The following is a 20403-nucleotide window of genomic DNA, read 5'->3' on the forward strand; positions in this document are numbered from 1 at the left end:
AGGGATCCCCGGCAGACGGCGGTGCTGGCGAGGGGCTTCCTCCGAGGCGCCGTGCCCTAAGCTCTTGCTAGGCTGGCATTTCCTTAAAGCGGCAATGTGACAGGTGCCAAGTCTCTGGGGGGAGTCGGTACGGGAGGTGACAAGGCTCTGAGGGGGGATACGTAAGGTGCCATGGCTCTGAGGGGGCTATACATGAGGTGACAAGGCTCTGAGGGGCAGATATGAGGTGCCATGGCTCTGAGGGGGAGATATGTAAGGTGCCATGGCTCTGAGGGGGAGATACGTAAGGTGCCATGGCTCTGAGGGGGGAGATATGTGAAGTGACAAGGTTCTGAGGGGGGATATATGCGGTGCCATAGCTCTGAGGGGGGGATATGTAAGGTGCCGTGGCTCTGAGGGGGCTATATGTGATGTTACAAGGCTCTGAGGGGGGATACATAAGGTGACAAGGCTCTGGGGGGGGGAGATACGTGAAGTGACAAGGTTCTGAGGGGGGATATGTGAGGTGCCATGGCTCTGAGGGGGGGATACGTGAGGTGCCATGGCTCTGAGGGGGGGATACGTAAGGTGCCGTGGCTCTGAGGGGGCTATACGTGAGGTGATAAGGCTCTGAGGGGGGATATATGAGGTGCCGTGGCTCTGAGGGGGAGATATGTAAGGTGCCATGGCTCTGAGGGGGGATATGTGAGGTGACAAGGCTCTGGGGGGGGAATACATGAGGTTCCATGGCCCTGAGGGGGAGCGGTACGCGAGGTGACAAGGTTCTGAGGGGGATACGTGAGGTGACAAGGTTTGGAGGGGGGGTACGTGAGGTGGCAAAGCTCTGGCTTTGTGGCAGCAGCAGCAGCAGCTCGGGGGCTGCCCGAGGACCAAGAAGCCAAGACCCCCGGCAGCCCCGCAAGCCACAGCAGGCGGGTGGCGACGGGCCCCTCCGCGTCCTACCGCTTTGGGGGGAGCCCGGCGTCCCCACACAGCCGGGATGACAGCCTTGCCCTCGCTGGGTGAACTTGGGGCCATTTTGGTGGCGAAGCCTCACGGGTGGGTGTGCCATTGCCCAGCCTGCAAGTCTTCTGTCAGAGCACGTACACGTTAATTAAAAAGTTGTTGGATGTACCTGGCTTTGCTATGGAATTTCCCTTCATAAACGACTAGCCCTACCTGCCCATTTATATGTATGTTATATAAGTGTGTGTGTATTTTTATGCATGTTTATCTTTAGCAGATTCTTGCTGCTGGAGTTGCAGTACAATACTGTTTGCCTTGGGCAGTAGTCAGGGCGGTTTAAAACGCTGTGGGACACAAGCAGCGATTTTCTTGCCTGCGTTAAAGAAAAACGCAATTAACCCCGCGTTAGTTAGTTAGGTACTTTGTCGTCCAATTTACTTGGACGTTTTAAACTGAGGCGGGAGACAGGGTTTGCAGTGGCGGAGGGCTTCCTACAGCTTCAGGAGACTCCTGGGGTCGAGAAATTTGGCCGCAAAGGTGCAAAAACGCGGTCCGAAGGAGACGGGCAGGGAAAAAAAAAAAAAAAAAAAAAAGGAAAAAAAATTGGAGCTTCCCATACCGGGAGTCGAACCCGGGCCGCCTGGGTGAAAACCAGGAATCCTAACCGCTAGACCATATGGGAGGCGCTGGGTGCTGTTCTCTCCGCCCGCCCCATAGCCCTGCCTGCCCGCACCCTCCCGCCGTTCGGGCCGGTACCAGGTTCGGGCCGGTCCCGCTCCGCCGCCCCCGACGGACCGCCGGGAATCCCCCTCCGCCCGCCCCCGTTCCGCATCCCGCCTCTATAAATCCCCTCCCGCCAGAAAGGGGCTGCCCACACCTAAGATGGCGGCCGGCGCTTCCCTGCCGCCCCGCTCCGCCCCCTTCTCTCTCCTCGCCCCGCCCGCCTCGCCGCTGGCGGCGCCGCCGCCGCATCACATGACGGGAGGGGGCGCGGGCGCGCGGGAGAGGGCGGGGTGAGCGCTCACGTGACCGGCGGCGGCCGCCGAGCGCTGGGTCTCGTGAGCGCCGCTGGGGGGGGGGGGGGCGGGGGGTCCCGGGCGCCGCGACGGGAGCGGGCGAGACCCCGGCGGCGCGGCGGGCTCACGCGAGGCCGAGGCTTTGAGGCCTACCCCGGAGCGTTGGGAGGGGGGGGGAGGGACCGCTCGGTCCCGTCGAGCTCCGGCGGGCAGGCCGGCAGGCAGGCACCCCCGCCGCCGCCCGCGGGCACTGCCGAGCCGGCCCGGGAGGCGCCTATCGCGGCTAGAGGTAGCGGGGGTGGCGGGGCCCGGCGGCGCTGGCTGAGCCGGGGGGCGAAGCCGCTGTCGGGCCCGGTGGGGCCCGGGAGCGGGAGGCGGGTCGGGGAGCGGGGTCGGGGGCTGTCCGGAGGCCGGTGGTCGGCGCTGGGTGCCGGTGCGGGCGGGGAGCGGGGTGTGTGGACATGTGATGCCGCGGTCATGGGTTGCTTGGTGCGGGCTCCGGAGCATCCCGGGGGGAAGGGGTAGGAGTAGGGACTGCGGGTGGGGCCGGCCCTGGCTGCCGTGGGCGAGGAGCCCCGAGCGGTCCGGGAGCTGTGCGGGTGTCTCCCGCTGCCTTCCAGCGCTGGCCGCGTTTATCCTGCTTAGGCCTGTTTCGGCCGTGTAATTACGGGAACGTTGTTCGTCATGGGCGCGTTGGAGGGTTTTGCTAAAGTTTCCCCAGGCCGTCTGGAGCAGAAGCTGTCAAGTGCCTGGTGAGGCGGAGGTTGGGGGGAATTATGTCAGTGTGGGAGCGCTTCCCCTTTTGCACGGTGCTTCTGTGGGTGGGATTTGGATGTTGAAGTGAAGCCTCTAAGTGAGGAAAGTAGAGCAATGTAAGAAGATGGTCTTCTCTCTGTAGGTGGGTGATGCCAAGCACAGCCATGAAGAAAAAGGTAAGAAGTGAAAGGAGAATCCTTCACAGTTGTGTTTTCCTTCCCCATCTGTGTTTGCTAATGTCGTTATGTGTTTGCATCTCTACCTCGGTGTGTTTTTTGGCTGCCAGGTACCTCTTAAGACTCTCGGAGTCAGCAGATGTGTCCTTTGCTTAAAGTGCTAGAAATTAAAATCGGGTTTGGGTTGATTCGCTGGCATGAGCGGTGGGGCAACCTTGCTGCAGGGCCATCCTCTATAACTGCTATATGAGTGTTTCTGGTACGTGTTGCAAAACCCTTTGCTTGCTGAGTACTTCCCGCAGTGCGAGGGAAGAGGATATGCTCCAACCTGCTTCGCTGGCCTGTGGGGAGACCCTTCTGGTGTGTTACAGAAACTTGCGTGGGGAGCCCATAATTCACTGAGGGCGCCTGGGAGGATGAAACGTAACCCATGGGGAAGGAGTAGCGCTTTTTCTGAGGATCGGGGTGGGAGGGTAGGTGTATTCCAGCAGTAAGCATATTCAAAGCCATTAAAGCGGCTGCATAGAGAATATATGGCTGGTCTTTCCATGGTGTGCTGGGATTGGGTTTCCTGCCTAGCACTATGTGCTGGTGTCTGACCCCTTTGAAAGGCCTCCACGGTCTAAAACTTGGGAACTGGGTTTGCCTGTAGTCTGACTTGGGCTGTGCCTTGGAGCTGTATTGAGTTTCTGCAGGTGGTATGAAATAAGAGATGTTGATGTTCTGTCTTTCTGCTCTGTGTGTAGCTCAGGGGAGAAGACAGCGTAGCTTTCCGGGGGTTTGCTCTGGAAAGGCTGGTAGGTATGACCTGACCAGCCTGCCTCTCTGAGGAACAGTCCTTGTTACCAAACCATCGAGGCATGTGGTCAGCTTCTTTTTGGAAAGGGCACTCGCCAGCCTGTGAAATGTTGCAGTTGCTCTCAGAACGATAACTTGTGCAAACAGGATGGTGTGATTCTGCCTCTCCTGTTTTGCCCTGAGATTCTGGCAGCTGTTGCTGTGCAGCCGCAGAGCGAGGTTGGGAGTCGAGCGAGCGCCTTCCCAGCTAGCGTTTGGCACTGTGGGCTGGGCAGGCAGACTCAGGCCGGTTGCACTCTCATGAAACCTATCCTTGATGATAGATTTTCAGAGCTGTTGCCAAAGGCTGAATTTGACTTTGTAACTGGAACTTGTTTAACAGCTGTTTTTGTGAGCAAGTCTGTGTTGGCTGTCACTGTTGGGGGTTTTTTAATTTTTATTTTTAGATCACAATGTAGAGCCTTGCCTTGTGTGACTGTCTCCCCTCTTCCCTCCCCCAGTCATCACCTAGCTTTTGGCTACCAAAGGTGCTACCTTTCCTTTGGCCTGATGGTCAGGATGGTCTGCAAACAGGACTCTGGAGTCAAGTGTCTCCTCTATACGATAGCCTGGTGCACTTGAACTGGGCTGTCCCATCTGCTTTTAACTTTTTGCTGGTCTTCTGACACCTAAAACTTGAAAAGTAACTTGTATTTCACTTCTGACGGGGAAGAGAAAGCAAGTTGCATAACGAGAAGGAAAAGAGCATGATTAGGACAGAAGTAATCGGTGGAGAATACCAGTGCCGAGTGGGCAAGGGATTGTTTCCAGCCTGGTCTTAAAGGCTTGAGGTAAAGCTGATCCTTTGTCTTGGCAAAGTCCTTTGCTGTCATCAAAAACATCAAGGCTTCACCTGTGGTGCCAGTACATTTGGAAAGTGTGCAGGTGCAAGGGGCTGGGGACAGGGGAGGCTGTGGCAGCTTCGGGAGCAGCTCCTGATCTTCCCCGAGTGCTGGTTATGAGCCCTCTGCCAGTGTGCATTGGGAAAAGGGGGTCCAGTGGACAGTGGCTGTGGGCTGGCTGTACTTCCTTCTGGGTGGTAGGCAGCTGGTTGAAGGAACAGGAGTGTGGTGCCTGGAAGGGCAGAGATTCTTGGGGAGGTGCGGGGGACTTAGTTCAAGAATGCAAACAAGATGGAAATGTTTTCAGTCTGACCATGATTCCGTGACCATGGATAGCAAGGAGGTAAGGATGTCTGTGTCTCCCGCTTTCCCAGGCATGGTACTCTTCTTTGCCTCTCTCTTCTGATGCATTCACATCTGAAATATGTTGGTCCTGTGTTTTGGTGGCTTTGGCAATAAGATGTTAAACCCCAGGGAGCCGTGAAGGACTTAGTGCTCTGTGGTAGCTAATTCTTTCTTCTCTTTTTTTTTCTTCCCAGGTGCTGCTGATGGGTAAAAGTGGGTCTGGGAAGACCAGCATGAGGTCCATTATCTTTGCGAACTACATCGCCAGGGACACACGGCGCCTGGGTGCCACAAGTAAGACTTCTCTTCTTTGAACTGCAAGTTCTCAGGGCTCAAACCCCCTTCATTAAAGGGGCGAGGCTGTTCCCTCCAGCAATCCCTGCCTCTCCTCTGGAGTGGGTGGGTGTCTGCTGATCCTCCCAGCTGCCACACCTCACAGGGAACTTCACTCCTGAGTTCAGCTGAGGGGAGGTAGGAAGCTGGAGTGAAAAGGAAGGCAGCACTAGGTTCAGTTTTGCTGCTTTATTATTGAACTTTTATCCTTAACTCTTTTTTGATCAGGAAGCAGCCTTTGCTGCAGCTACACCTATTGTTGGAGGGGTGTTCAGAGCCTCCTCATGGTCCTTCTTGTTGGTGAAGCTTTTCTGTTGTGAGCCAGCTGATCACTAGCGCAGCTGGAGGCACAGTGATCTAGCTATGCACCTGTGGTTTTGGCAGGATGATACACTAGGCTTTATTAGTGTCTTCTGCCTTTTTTTTTTTCTCCAAAGCCACTGATCTGAAAAAGCAGTAAATGATTCCTCTGAAACAGGGGTATGAATTGTCAGGATCTAATGCTCCTCACTGGGAAGCATCTGTGAGGACTTAATGTCATGGATTGGTGTACGTTTCCTCTTTGCCGTAAATTTGGCCTGTTCATAAAGTTTACGTTCTTTGTGTTACGGTTTTATTTTTTTGAGGCTTGCTTAAGGCCTTGCAGAGTGTGCTGGAACTAATGTCATTCTTAATATACCACAAAGATCAGAGAACATGTTGTTAAAGGGGAACCACCTGCTGTGCTTCTCAGGAGAATAGTGTCCTGGGCAGAGAGTAGGAAGGGCTTGAATTACTCTGGAAACTGTCTCTTCCCGTAGCACCTTCAGCTACAGATTTATGTACAACAATGTTGTTTAGATGGGATTTTACAAATTGTGGGCTGTGTTGCGAAGAATGGCATTTTTGGCTGCCCGAGGAGGTAGCTCTGATCCGGGTGTGTGGTACAGTTGGTAAACTCTTGTTGTCTCTTTCCAGTTGATGTGGAGCACTCCCATGTTAGATTTCTAGGAAACCTGGTATTAAACCTCTGGGACTGCGGAGGGTAGGTACTGTTTATTCTTTTGCTTTTGAAACTGTTGGGGGTTAGCTCTGGGGAATAAGGCTGGGGATGTAACAAAACAGAGGTCCTCCTGCCCCAGAGGGACGAGTATGCTGCTTGTGTATGAAGGGAGTAGAACAAGCTTCATGCGTGCACTGTAAGACTGGCGAGACAGCTCTGGAAAGAATGGATGCCACATTTTAGGCTTGTGTGTGGAGGCGGGTGGAAGAGGTTGGCATGATTATGCTGTCTCTTGAGTTACCCCTACATAAAAGGTGCAGTGTGGAGGTCCACCCTTCCCTTGCTGCCTGCTTTCTTCTGCTGGCAAAAAGGCTGAGCCCTTCACCTGGACTTTATCCTGAGGTGGTGGGAGGTGACATGGGTTTCGGAATTGCTTGTCACCAGCTTGATCCAAATGGGATGTGTGCTGAGAAGCGATGCTGAAGGTTGACAGTGATCCTGTGGCTCCTGGAAGCAGCTTTTCGAAGAATGCTCTCCCACTGACAGAGCCTCAGCAGAGCTATCCAACTTTGCTAAGCTTTGTCAGCTCTCATGTCCTCATGTGTTGTCTGAGCCACATTCAAAAAAAGTTAAAGGAGATTCAAATCCTGTAATAGCAGGCTATACTGATGGTTTTGGTTATGTTTTAGCTTCTGCTGCCCTGCCTTTTTTATGTGTTAACTTTCTAAAAGCCAGTCTGGGTCCAGAAGCAATGTAGCTCTGTTTGCAGAGGACACTGAGCAGCCAGCTGTGATGTGAGGGAAGCTTCAGCTTCCTGTGAGACTGGTGAGCAGATGCTCTTCAGGGGCATCCAACTTGGCTTGGTTGGAAATGCTTAGGGACCTATACGTTGTGGGGAATATTGCCACCCATGAAGTTCTTGTCTAGACTCCTGTGACAGGGTCTGTAGGTCAAAATGCAAACCTTGCCTTTCTAGCAGAAGGTACTTTACACGTAGCATCTTCCCTGACAATGCTAAGCAAGACCTGGTTGCTCTGATGGGAGTCCCTTGCTTTGTTGCTTTGCTCCTTCTCAGACAGGACACCTTTATGGAGAACTACTTCACCAGTCAGCGGGACAACATCTTCCGCAACGTAGAAGTCCTCATCTATGTCTTTGATGTAGAGAGCCGTGAACTGGAGAAGGACATGCACTACTACCAGTCATGCTTGGAGGCAATTCTTCAGAACTCGCCTGATGCAAAGATCTTCTGTCTAGTGCACAAGATGGACTTGGTGCAGGAGGATCAGCGGGATTTGGTGAGAAGCTGATAGTTGCCATAGAAATGCCTTCAAATAGAGCATCTTGACTGTGCTAATGTGTTACTGTTTCATAGTTCAAATACAGCCCCATCAGCACTGTTCCTAGAAGGGTTTCTCAGATGTTAAGAATTGTCAAAGCCCTCTAAGCTTTTTCTGCCTTTTCTAAATTGTATGTCATTGGTATCTCTTGCATATAATCTAGTGGAGAGCAGAACCAATGTTTTTTAGTGACAAGTACTCTAAGCCTTTTCTTTTATAGCACTGATTCTAGTGCTTTCACCAGACCTTGGCTCCAGAAGGGAGGTAGAACTGAAAGGAAGGTAGAACTGAAAGAAATCCAGCACTCAAACTCGCAGGTCATCACGTGGATGGCTTTGTGGATGGTGGTGGTGACACTGACGGTTGGTTTCTCTTTAGCTGTTGCTTTCAGTCCAGCATAGGCTCTGTTCTAAAGCATAACCACCAAAAAAAAAAAAAAAAAAAAAAGAGTGGAAACTTTGCCAGTTAACTAGAAGGTGGTTTCTATCAGTTGATTCTGTCAGTTTGGCCTGCCTGCCCAGAGATCACCTCTTAAGCACTCCTCTGTCCCAAGAGGCATCCTGCAAAGGCTGGGAATCAACCTTTCAGAGATGTTTGGTGTTTTCTGTTCTTTTCAGGGCTTTTGAAAGGTTGCAGGGAGATTGGAAGATGTTGAGTTCCTACCAACCTTGCTTTTTCAGCTTGGACTGAAAAGCAACCAACTCCTGATACCAAAAGAAGAATTAGCTTTGTGGGTTAGACAAGCACATCCCTGGCTGCTTGGCCACTCCCTGGCTTGCAGCAAGTTTGGAGGCCCCTTTAGGCTGTTGGCTTTTGTCTGAAGTAAGAAGTCTTATTAAACTCTCTTCTGATTCCTGGTGAGTATGTGCCTGGGCAGCTGTAAAGGAGGCCGTGCGAAGTCCTGCGGCTGAAACCACACCCTGACCTCCCTGTGTAGACAGAGTTCTTCCACGTAGCAGGTTGGCTTCAGATCACTCACGCTGTCTGAGAGTGGTGATCCTCCTCTTCCAGTTTTAGTTCTGCCCTCCAGCTCAGTGCAGAAATAGCTCAAAGTTTGTTCATAGGGTTGGTTAGAGGAGCTTTTCCTCACTTCCATCTGCCTTCCCTCCAGACTGAAGGATGAGTCTAAAGTCTTCCTGATGTGGTCCTGTCCAGATTTGTTTTGGGACTAGTGGACAAATGCTGGTTTTATATAGTTGTGCAGGGTCTAATGAGGCCCTGAGGTTGAGGGGTAGACAGAAGAGGGGCCTTACTTCAGACACGCTTTCAATGGGTATCACTGCATACCCATTGAGATCTGTTTTAAGGTAACTGCTACTCAGAAGAACATGCAAATACTGGGCCAAATCACTGTCTCTATAAATCTTACTGAAGCCTTTGGTATCCCAGGACCCAAATGGTAAGTGTTGGCCTACGCAGCATTTCATGGGGATCGGTTAATGTTCTGTCATGGTCCTAAAAACAGTAAGCTGAGGTGAAGGTGGTCATCGTGTCTTCCTCTGCAGAGGCACGTGGCTGGCTGTCCTGCTGCTTCTTTAGCAGTTCTGTAGGAGCCTGGCACAAGGCTGTCTGGTCTTTGCTGTTCCCCCTGCCCCCTTTTTTTTGTAACCATAAATTCTAAGGGCAGAGCGTGGTGTGAGAAGAGAAGACTGTAAGTACATGCCTCAGAGCAGCTCATATTGATGAACCTCGAGTGCTGGCTTCCTATCCTGTTCTCAGTGATGGAGTTTTTTGCCTGTGACCAGGGACTTGTCAAAATGTGTGTCCGCTTCCGTTCCCACTCCGCAACACCCATAGTTATTTCAGCTTTGAGTCCCAGTCAGATCTATTGTGAGACAGCCAGGATCTGCTTGTCCCTGCTGCTCCAGTGGAAGGGAGCCTGTCCTGGCCAGCGTGCTGTGCTGTTGTTTTCTCCAGTGCTGTAGGTACTTGAGGTTTGTTTGAAATGCATGCTGTAAATGCAATACAGCAACCACACCAAAGGCAGAAATATTTACACTCAACTGCTAATAATTTTTTTTTTTTATTTCCCAGATTTTTAAAGAGCGTGAGGAAGACTTGAAGCGCCTTTCCCGTCCCTTGGAATGTGTTTGTTTTAGAACTTCCATCTGGGATGAAACACTTTACAAGGTTTGTACAGCTTCCTCTCCGTATCTGGCTTCCCCCCTCCCGCTTGAAAACAAGAGCATGAGGAAGCCAAGTGGTTAGTTGCTACTGGTTGATTGGTGACTGGCCCTTTTTAGTTCTGCAGCAACTACTTCTGGAGGTTAGCTGTTGTAAACGGCATCTGAGCATCCTGGTTTTAATTAGAGAAAGTAAAACCCCTCCACATGTTGGCGTCCTGGTGTCAGTATCTTAATACTGCTTAAACACTTTGCCTGGCTACTTTAGAAAGAGCTGCTGCATCTTTTAGTCATGTTTATTCATGGAGTTGTTTCCTGTGTTTCTCTGCAGCACTGTTAAAACACGTGCATTTACCATCCTGGGAATTTGCTTTGCTTTTGGGAGGGGAGGGTTTTTTGGGGTTTTTTTGTGGGGTTTTTTTTTTTTTTTTTGCTATCAGTCAGTCTTGACTGCAGTGTCAGAGGTCTTCCAGGTGTGGGAGTAGTGAGTGGTACGTGGGCTACACTGAGAGCAAATGATTGTTAAAATTGTTAGCTAATGCTAATAAGCAGTGGTGGTAGTGGAGTGGCTGGGTTGCTTGTCTGAAGGTGAGGACCATTTGGCTCTTTCTTTTGACTTTGGTGGGACTTTGCATGGCAGATTTCACCATCCTAGCAAATCCATTCCAGGCCGCAGCAAATTCCCCTGCCTTCAGTGTATGATGTGTTTGGCTGAGGCTGGTACAGTACTGTACGCCAGACATCACTCTTCATAAAGCATGTACTCAGCTCCCTCTAGAAATCAGCCTTCCCAAGCAGTGGTGTACCCTGTCCTCCTGCAGGCGTCCCTGACGTTCATCAGTTACTCTGGTTACTTTATTTGAGCAGGTTATACAGTGGCAGACCTGTGCTGTTCTAGACACAGCCCTGCTGGAGCTCTTCAGAGCTTGTGCCCTTGGCTTGGGCTTTTAACTTTACATTTGGCAAGTGGGATGGTAGGAGTGTTTGGTAAATATCAGGTACTTGGTAAGTAGGAGACCCCCTGACTCCTGGGATGGAGCGTGTGGTCAGGCACTCATGCGAACCTGGGTCAGTAGGTAGGCAGTGAGGTAAAGCTGAGCGTGGAGGACCTGAGTCTGAATGAGGACAGATGCCTATTATGGCATTCCCAGTCCCTTCTGGGCTTGTTCCTGACTCATTGAGTTAGATTAGAGCTTTCTCTTTGGATCAGTGATGAGCTGCCAAGTATCCATCCGCAAGTTGACCTTGCTCAGGATTTAAAAAAACCTCTGAAAACTTGAGCAAGTTTATCTGGGAGCAGTAGATAGAAGCATTGCAAGCTTAAAATGAGGATGATTGAAGCCTGTTTAATAGTATTCTAGTTTCTCTGTGACTGATGTGGAGAAGAACTTGACGTAGTGAAGACGTTACTCAGGTCTGGGGTACCACTGGTAGTCTCCACTGTAGTAGAGATACCTGGACACAGAGGTGGGAAAAGCTTCTTAGTCTTGCCTACGCTATCAACACCCAGAACTGCAAATAATCTGTTTTTGAGCTCGTTGCTTAACAAAGGGATGAGGCAGAGGAGTGCTAATGCAGCCCTTATGTTGTGTCTTTCTTTATTGACAGGCATGGTCCAGTATAGTCTATCAGCTGATCCCCAATGTCCAGCAGCTGGAAATGAACCTGAGGAACTTTGCTCAGATCATCGAGGCAGATGAAGTGCTTCTGTTTGAGAGAGCCACTTTCCTGGTGAATACAGCAGTTCTGCCCTTCGGGTTCCTCTGCCCAGCCTAGGACGGAGTTCCCTGGATGGAAAGTGCTGTTGTGGCAGTAGCCTAAAGAGAGGTGCCAGCGCCAGATGGCAGAATGCATTGATCCAGGCCTTGTGATATTGAAAGTAGCTGACGTGACTCCATGGCTCACGGGACCTTCCCAAAATTTCCACTTCTAGCAGTTGAGCTGAGGTCTTGATCGTTATTTCCCTCTTCCAGGCTGTGAGGGGGTTTCATATCCCCATTCTATTGTCGGCTGTGGGATGTCTTTGAGAATTCCTTTCTGCAGAGGGCAAGAACCTTCTTTAGCTTGAAATAAGCCTTTTCAGTTCCTCCTGGCCTGGCATTTTAACTGGTCTTGATTTATTTTTTTCGTCTGATGCTCTACAAACCCAGAGTATGGGTAGAGGTTCACAAGCAATTGGATTGCAATGGCTTTCGAAGTTACGGGCTACATGGTAACTGTGCTTCCAATCTGTTGTCTCTGCAAGGTAAAATGTGTTGGTTAAAACCACTGTTGCTGCTTGTCCTTCCATACTCTTGGTTTCTGGATTGGTCTCTTCAGACTTTGCACCAAAACCCTTGCTGACCTGAAGGAATGGGTTTGAATTTTTTTGAGTGTTTTCCCTGATGGCCAAATGTCTGATTTTGAAATGATGGAGGGAGTGTGGAAAAGGAACCGTTACTTTTCTCACTTTTTAAACTATCAGAAGTAAACACCCGCCATTTTTGGCAAGTTCTGCTTTTTGACCTTTTGTAGATAACAAATAGTTCCACCTTGGTGGTATGTAACAGTACTTTTGTTATAAGTACCTTTTTTACTGAAAATGAATAACTTTTCCTACAAAAATTCTATGCTTATTTTCAGCGTAATGGTGAATTTTTACAAGACTTTCTTCTCACTTTTTTCATATATTTAAACTTCCCCTCAGGACTCTTTTCTCCTGAAGTGAAATCTTACTCTGAAATTGTATTCAAATCACAGTAACAGAAAAACCTATCTGGAAAGTTAAGGAACGGACTTGCATACAATGAAGGCTTTGGTATGAATGCAGTCCTTGAATCTGGCTAAACCTGTACTTATGTGAATAATTGGGCAGGTTTAAAAAGTAGGACGTACATGATTGTTTTAAGGTGCTCAAGGGGAAACCCCCCCCCCCCCAAAAACCTTAGTTCTCGCAAGCCTGTTAAATGTGATTCCATAGGTAAAGAGTTTAACATCCTTGCGCAAGGGCGTCTGACACTTCCAGTAGCAGTTGGTTTCATGATTCTTAAGAGCTTAAAGCACACAGTGTAAGGTTTTTAAAACACTCCTTTTTGGTTTGCTGTGGGAGCAAAGGTGATGCAACTGATTGATTGTGTGCCATTCCCCTTATGCAGTAAATGCAGTTCTTGGTCCGTTAGCTAATTTGGCTGAGGAGTAAAGGTCTGTAGGCTACCGGCCTTGTGAAAATGGTCAGGGAGAGATAGCTGTGGATCACGCTGCAAGGATTTCTAAAAACTTTTGATCCTCTGAATCTTTGCAGTCAGGCACTAAGGTCTGCATGTTGCTGCTGGATCCCTGTGTGGGAGGAAGAGGAGGGGAACCGATCTGAATGCAGGCAGCTTAGCACAGTCTTGGTCTGACTCGGTGAACTGGTGGAGAAAGAACTCCCTAGGAAACCAGCTGCCTTTGTTCCGCTTTTCTTAGGGAGGAATGGCTTGCTTTGGCTTTGAGAGCAATGGGAAATTTCTCAGGTTCAGTCCTTGAGAATCTGCAGCACGATAGGCTTAGGAGGGAAAAGCTATTCCAGCCTTTGTCAAGTGTCTGTTTCCCCTACTTGAAGTGATGGTCTTGCATTTTTTTTCCTCTCCTTGCACTTTCTCTTTCTTTGAATCAAGATTTAAATTCCTGCTAAGTTGGAGTATTCACACCTCAAATGGAGGTCTCTTGCATATCTTACATACTTGTATCTGCACTTGTGAAAGGCTTCCTGGTGATTGTATTGCTGAGTCTTGTTTTACCATGAAAGCACCACAAGTATTGTTGCAAATAGTTGCCAAGATTCAATCTGCAAAAGGCAAAGGGGAATCCCTGTGCTGGTCACCATCCATTTCCCACGATTGAGTCTGAGAAACCTGTGCTGAAATAAATTGCTAACTCTGTACTCTCTCTCTTTCTGCCTTCCAGGTCATTTCTCACTATCAGTGCAAAGAACAGCGGGATGTCCACAGATTTGAGAAAATCAGCAACATTATTAAACAATTCAAGCTAAGTTGCAGGTGAGCTGGTTTAATCATTAGGTGGGGAAGATACCTCAGCAGGTATTTCGGCTTCATCCAGAAGCATGAAGGCTCTCCAAATTAATACTAGTTCTATGACTCCTCAGCAAGCTGAGATGCCATAGTTAAATTGCACCACGCTTAAACACGACTGAGTTAATTGTTATCTTTTGTAACTTCCTCCTTTGCTGATGGTTGAAAGAGGTTTGTTTTGAAATGGCCGTTTTCTTCTCGGCCTCATTCTCCTGGGCAAGGTAGGGAAGTTCCAGGACTGAACTGATAAATGAGTGACAGTCAACAGTGCTGCAGAAAGTCAGGTGGAGAGCTTTGCTTCAGACCCTGTACCACAATGCTGGTTTGGGAGGAAGAGGCTTGCAGACCCTATTTATCAATATTTCGAACAGAAAAGCAGAAAGCTTGCTTTGGAGTAGCTTGGCTTTTGAACAGCCTCCAGGTTCCACAGTGAGTTGGTAGTATCTGCAAGTGTTTGGAGCCTGAATAGGATGGAGAAGTGGCTGCATGGTTTACAGAGCCATCTCCAGATGTTTCAGTTTTATACTTATACTTCTGCTGGTTATCCACAGAGGGTTCAACTGGCCTTCTAAATGGCTGAGCTGTCACATCCGTGGGGCAATTGATGTTGACTGCCTGGGCGTAGCAGACTCAGTCAGTGGGGTTGCATATCTTGAGTTACCTTCACCATTCAGTGCGCAAATCGCTTTATATTGTTCTTGTTTAGCTTAAAACTAAAGAGTTTTTTCTTTTGTAAAACAAAACAACAAAAACAACCAAACTTGTAGTTGCACCTGGTGTTGCTCGCCAAGTGGGGACTCAAACACTTTATTACCAACAACTCAAATAATGGGATGTTGGCTACATGGGCGCAAAAGCTGTTTGAGCAATGTTACAGTAAATAGTTCATTTACTCTTACTTTTTTTTTTCTTTCTTTCTCTTTTTTTCCTCTCCTCTTAGTAAGCTGGCAGCTTCTTTCCAGAGCATGGAGGTCAGGAACTCTAACTTTGCTGCTTTTATTGACATCTTTACATCAAATACATATGTGATGGTGGTGATGTCAGACCCCTCAATACGTAAGTTGAAGCGAAGATAAGCCTCTGGCCTCTTTTTTTTTTTTTTTTTTTTTTGTTTGCAGGGACAAAAAGCCGAATGAGTCTAGTTTAAACTGTGTTTCCCTTGTAAAAATGACAAAACACCAGGCAAAGCAGTAAAACTGATTGTAATTAAAAGACAGAGAGGGATCTGCTGTCCTGCTGGTTTGCCCTGTCTGAGCAGAGGGTGGCGGAAGGTGGTTAAAAAGTGACTTACCTTGCAGAAGGCAAGAGACATGTGCCGTTGACAGCCGAGCTATTTGTTGCTGTCGAGTGGAGGATCGTAGCAGTGGTGGGGAACCGCTGTAACAGATGTGACCTGATTTAGTAGGTCATGTCTAATAACCTATTTTGGGCTGTTCTGATCTGGCAGCCCCAGTAATTTTTGGAGAGGAAGCAGACATGGATCATATTTGAGTTTTTGCTCTTGCTGCCTGAACTGTCTTAGTGGGCAAGGACTCTAATTATAGTAGCATCTATTTATCTTAAAGAAGAAACTGCAGCCAGCAGCGCCAGCCCTTACAGGCACAGCGTGACTGTTTAACTGTTTGCACAACTCCAACTGAAACGGCTCTGTTAGGATTCGAGGTGCTTAAGAGACACTGTCCAGGACAGCCTTGTGACTTACAGTGTTGATGCTTCCTGTCCTCCTCTTTTCGAGTGGTTTACTGAATTAGGGAAAACCTGTGTAAACCCCCTGACTGGATTACCAGCTGTGATGATATTGCGATTAGAAGCAGTAAATGAGCAGCTGTGGTGACTTGTGCAGCTATCCCTGTGAGCGAACTGCTTGACCGTAGTTGACTCTGACTCTTCCTTGGTGTTGTACCGAGGTCAGCAAACAGGCCAGACCTTCCAGCGTTAAATTTTGCACGGCTAGGGAGCAGTGGGGTTGAAATAAGAGAGCTTGCTGACGGGGACGTTGCTTTTAGGCAGCGCTTAACTTCTGAGGACTTGGTTACTTGCATCCCTTTTAATTTCTTTTATCTCCCCTGTCCCTTTTCCGTCCTAGCTTCTGCGGCTACACTGATAAACATCCGCAATGCCAGAAAACACTTTGAGAAGCTGGAGAGAGTGGATGGACCAAAGCACAGCCTGCTCATGCGCTGAACGCTGGCCAAGGCACACGGTCTTTGGGGGGAGAAAAAATGAATTGGAACTACTTATTTTTAGGAGAATCTAACAATGTTGATGTCTTTGTTGGGCTTTGAAATGAGTGTGCTGCTTTATTTTTTCTCCTTTTAACGTTGGACACTAGTCACTCGGAGGATGTCTGGATACACTGCGGACCTTCAAAAGAGACTTCCCTGGCGTATGTGGGGTTGGGAAGAAGTAAGGACAGGTGATGTGCACGTGATCTCGTACTCCTGGTTGTCATAGTGGGACATGGCAGAGCCGTTTTGGATGTTTTGCTCCCGGGTGATCGTATAAGTCACAGGAATGGAATATTTACTGTTTTATTGGTTGGTTGCTAGAATACGTTTATAAATTTCTCCTTGTCTTCAGTCATGAAAATAAATTTTTGCTACCAGGGATTTCAAATCCTAGAGCTTTGGAAAGTGGGTTTTCTTTCTTCTAAAACCTAGGGCAGCTTTGGCAAGCTGCATTTCTCCTTTCACGTTATAGGGAGGGCATTGACTGAAGGCCATTCCAGAGTTTTGTTTAAGATAATTTCCCCCGGCCTGACGTGGAGGCAAAATGCACTCAGCGGGTGAAGCAGTCAGGCTGGCATTGGCCTCTTGACACTTGCCGAAGTGATGGAAAGACCACGGTAAATAAAAGGGGCCAAAGACCCTAGTTGACCAAGCAGCAAGATGGTCCTGGCGTGCCTGGTCTCCATCCTGGTGATCCAGGAGGGGCTGGCGTGGGCACGGAGGAGCCCCAGAACGTGTGGTGGGTGGTGTGTGCATGAGCTATGTTAGCTGTGTTTGCGATGAGCCAGTTGGACAGTGTTTGGCACCAATGTTACTTGACGCTACTGTCTATTTTTTAATGAATTTTTTGTGTGCATTTCCATTAAACATAGGAACAACAAAAGCACTGTGAGTTAGGGGAATCTCTGGCTTGCTGGGTGGGAGCCGATGCTTGCCAGCATCTCTCTTGCTGCATCAAATTACTATATAAAAAAGGGTGTGGTGACTCTGAGCCTAGCTCTCCGCTTTGTATTCTCAAAATCATGCTTTTCCCCCTGTATCCCTGCCCACACACGCACTGGGGAGGGTGGGAAAAATCTGATGGGGTGAGTCTGTTACGTGAGAACGGGGAGCTAAAGGGCACTTCTTGGCTGGAGAGCTGAGGGTGGGCTCCACACAAAGTCTTCCATCGATTCCCAATCTTTACGGCATTAAACACCCAAGTCTTGCACCGCCTGCTCAGCAGATGCGTTGGTGCTCTGTCAGGCTGGGTGTGTTTTCAGTGAGAATCCTCAAGTCAGCATCCCTGTGGGAGAGGAACTTGCCGAGATTCCTATTAACAATTTGGGTGCTGGAGTTTCTGGAGAGCTTGGGAATGGGCTGGAGATGCAGCGGAGGGTTTCCATTTGTCTTCGGTGCTTGCAGGTGTGGAATACGGTCCCGGTCCTGGAGCGGGAACAGCAAATCTTGCCCACGGTTGCTTTTGTCTGACGTTGGGCTGGAGAGCGCTGAAATGTGACTCCAGTTCCCTCTTGCGGATGCTGCCCCACCACTTGGACAAGGTCAGTCCCTGCTTTCGCTCTGGTACGGTGGAGAAACTTCATGGCTTTCTGCACCCAAACCCTGCCCTCAGTGCTGTTGAGCGGAGCAAGAGGATGAGTTGCTGCTGATCCGTATGTTGTCGGAGCCTTGGGAACATCACCTCTGAGGGATTACTGGGCAGGGCTCTGCTTGCTGGAGACGGGCAGCTGTCGTGGCTTCAGGAGAGCAGAAGATGGTTTATGGCCACAATTCCGGTGCAGATTGAAGCACCTTCTGCTGCGAGTACGTTTTCATAGCAGGCAGCTGTTCCTGCCGGAGACGGAGGAAGGGACAGTGGGAGATGCTGCCTTATTTCCATGGTTACAAGGAGTTGCCGTTGGGTTTCCTTAAGGGATAAACTGCTTGGTGTGTGAAAGTGGGATAATGTTAAGGGGGGAAAATGTGGGGTGGGGACGCAGGGAACAAACTGCTGTGAAGGAAGAGGGGTCTGATAGCTGATGGGGAGCCAAACCCAGTGTGCAGGTACCCTGGCTGGCTGAAGCCTCTCCGGGGCCGGCGATACAATGGTGGTAGCTAAAGTTCTGCTCTTTTCTCTTAACTGCAAATCTACTTTTCCTAAAGTATGTGTATTTTTGGGGACTTTTTTGAAATCAATGTTTTCCTTTTGCTCTCTAGCAGAGATGCTGGTGGCGTTGCTCTGTGCGCACGTTGTCAAGCGACCGCCCTTGACATTGCTGAGCAACAGGCCTTGGTGGATCAGGCTCCAGCACCTTTGCCCTACCTTCTGGAAGACTCTTTCCCCTTACTCTGGCAGCTCTATCAAAAAAAAAACCAAACCCAACAAACAACTTGATGCCTGCTCCAGATGTTGCTTTTACAAACATACTCACATGCGAGTCTGGCCCCAAAGAGCCAAACCGTACAATCTCAATGAGATGGCAGAGGTCCCTCCTTTTTCTTCAGGACTCGACTTTGGAACTAGTAGAAACTTCATGCTGCCTCTTGTGAAGATACTGAATAAACGCCCTTGCTTGGCCCTGTTCCTTTCCGCAGGCTGCCTTTCCTCTTGGAGCTGCCGTGTGGCCTGGAGGCGAGTTCCCTGGGGATGGGGAGGTGGGGTGGTGGCCGTAAGCTTGGCAGACCTGAAGCGGTCTGGGCAGGTTTTGATTGCTGTGTGTGTCTTAGTACCGTGGGTCTCTGCTCGTAGGTTTTCCAGCCATCTCTTTCCTGCTACCTGCATTGGACCAAGCATGGATGACTGAATTAGGGTCGACTTGAGGGTGAACAAGCAGCTGGTACCCCTGTGATGAGCTGCGTTCAGATCAGCTGAACTTTCGGAGCTCTCCTGGAGTACCGCATTTCGTTTTACCTCCTTAGCGGCATGTAGTAGCGGTAGCCTCAATGTCTCCAGGAGATGAGAAGTGGCTGGGTGGGATGGACGCGGGTCTGCGGTGCCCATCGGCTGCCGGGTACTGCTCTCCAGCTGGGAGCGAGATCCTCGAACACATCCAGCGGGTGACGTGGATGCTGCAGGGTGAGCTCAAGTTCCCTGACAGTCGCTTTGCTCTGCTTAATAGTGACTTGTAGGCACCTCATGAGTAGCGTCCGCACCATCCCTCGGGGTCTGGAGTTCAGAAGATCTTGCATCCAAGATCCACTTGTATCTCAAATGCTTGCGGCTTGGCACAGAATTACGTAGGCGAGGCCCCATCTCCATGTCCATCGTCCTGCTGCAGGCAGGTCCGGGTGGACAGCTCAGGGACTTGAGCATCTCCGAGGATGGGGTCTCCTATCCAAGAGCTCCATTCCATTCTGTGATTACCCTCATGATTTTAAAATTAATAATAAAAATCCGTGTATCGGAGCTTCCCGTGTTGCAGCTTGAGCCCTTGCCTCTTGTCCTGTCCCCACCCCTCTCCACCAAGAGCCTGGCTTTTTCCCGTCCCCTCTGCGTACGCCCTTGTAGGCAGCGGCGAGAGCCCCTGAGCTGACCCAGCACCCTCGGCCTCTCCTTGTACCTCCTGGATGTGCTCCGGTATCTCTGTGCCCACTTTTCTTGCACTAGGGAACACCAAACCGGGCACGGGGTCCAGCTGGGGGTCTCAAAACTGCTGAAGAGCGAGGAACAGTCACCTCCTCCATAACCGTGGGGACTTCCCGACGCTCGCTACAACCCCTTGAATCCGCTAGTTCCTCCAATTTTCCACCTTATCGCCTGTTTTTCCATATGTTTCTCAAGAAGGACCGTGTCGATGTTTGGGGTTGCTCAGGTTGCGCTTGGTCGGGCTGGAAGGGGGTCGAGACCTGCGCTCGGAGGGGTGTTCTCCAGAGCCAAAGTGGTTTGCGTGAACAGCTCGGTACGGTTGGACCTCAAGATGCCAACGGTGGTGGATCCAGCTCATCAGGGAGGAGAGAGGCACGGCGGTGCGTCGCCAAGATCCTGTGGGTTTTATTTCATGGAATCGATGATTCCATCTGTGGTTAATGACCATCTGTGGTTAATGATGGAGCTCCTGCAGGGTGCTGCGTTAGAGCCTCCAGATGAGCTCAGCGGGCGGAGGGCTATGTCCATTGCCCGTGGTGGCCATCTCCGTGGACCTGGATTCAGTCTTGATGCTGAAACCAAGGGTCCTGCCCCTTGGAGCCGAAAGGCCGGTGGGTTTGGACCTTCACGTGCCCCCGTTGCTGCGGCAAAGCTCAAGGGACTACTCAAAGTCATCCTCGAAGAGATGCAGCTGTGAGGAGGGGGTACACCCTGGTCCCCCCCGCCCCGCTCCCCCAACCGCCGGCAGGCAGCTGCCTGCACCCCAGCCCTGCACCGGGCTTGTGTTTTCCCTTCGGCTGTATTTTGGGAACTCCTGGGGGGGGAAAGGGGGGACTCGCCACCTTTTTTCCTTTTTTCTGTCTTTT

The 20403-nt window shown here is 50.0% G+C and overlaps 2 protein-coding genes, 1 long non-coding RNA gene and 1 other non-coding gene across 8 annotated transcripts; 3 read left to right on the forward strand and 1 right to left on the reverse strand.

Annotated features, from left to right (window-relative positions):
* Nucleotides 1-16365, forward strand: LOC115333696 (ras-related GTP-binding protein A). Of its 5 annotated transcripts, none has more exons than XM_041119173.1 (10): nucleotides 1-103; nucleotides 2860-2893; nucleotides 5112-5211; nucleotides 6208-6274; nucleotides 7308-7530; nucleotides 9607-9702; nucleotides 11304-11426; nucleotides 13620-13711; nucleotides 14685-14800; nucleotides 15831-16365. In XM_041119173.1, exons 2-10 carry the CDS (start codon nucleotides 2867-2869, stop codon nucleotides 15926-15928), a joined length of 942 nt encoding a protein of 313 aa, XP_040975107.1. In that variant the 5' UTR covers nucleotides 1-103; nucleotides 2860-2866; the 3' UTR covers nucleotides 15929-16365. The 5 variants fall into 5 exon arrangements, with proteins under 5 accessions (XP_040975107.1, XP_029852870.1, XP_029852871.1 ...); XM_029997010.2 differs by lacking the exon at nucleotides 1-103 and adding an exon at nucleotides 1979-2003; XM_029997011.2 differs by lacking the exon at nucleotides 1-103 and adding an exon at nucleotides 1980-1998.
* TRNAE-UUC lies at nucleotides 1556-1627 on the reverse strand. Its single transcript has one exon. It is a non-coding gene; the product is annotated as a tRNA-Glu (tRNA).
* On the forward strand, nucleotides 11433-12598 carry LOC115333697. The gene is made up of 2 exons (XR_003920899.1): nucleotides 11433-11940; nucleotides 12382-12598. It is a non-coding gene; the product is annotated as an uncharacterized LOC115333697 (long non-coding RNA).
* Nucleotides 16366-16581: 216 nt separating the features above from the next.
* LOC121232506 lies at nucleotides 16582-19354 on the forward strand. Its single transcript, XM_041119181.1, has 2 exons — nucleotides 16582-17775; nucleotides 18169-19354. Exons 1-2 carry the CDS (start codon nucleotides 17733-17735, stop codon nucleotides 18753-18755), a joined length of 630 nt encoding a protein of 209 aa, XP_040975115.1. The 5' UTR covers nucleotides 16582-17732; the 3' UTR covers nucleotides 18756-19354.
* The last annotated feature ends 1049 nt before the right edge of the window (nucleotides 19355-20403 follow it).

Source organism: Aquila chrysaetos, chromosome 21, assembly GCF_900496995.4.
Source record: "Aquila chrysaetos chrysaetos chromosome 21, bAquChr1.4, whole genome shotgun sequence".
NCBI classification, from domain to species: domain Eukaryota; kingdom Metazoa; phylum Chordata; class Aves; order Accipitriformes; family Accipitridae; genus Aquila; species Aquila chrysaetos.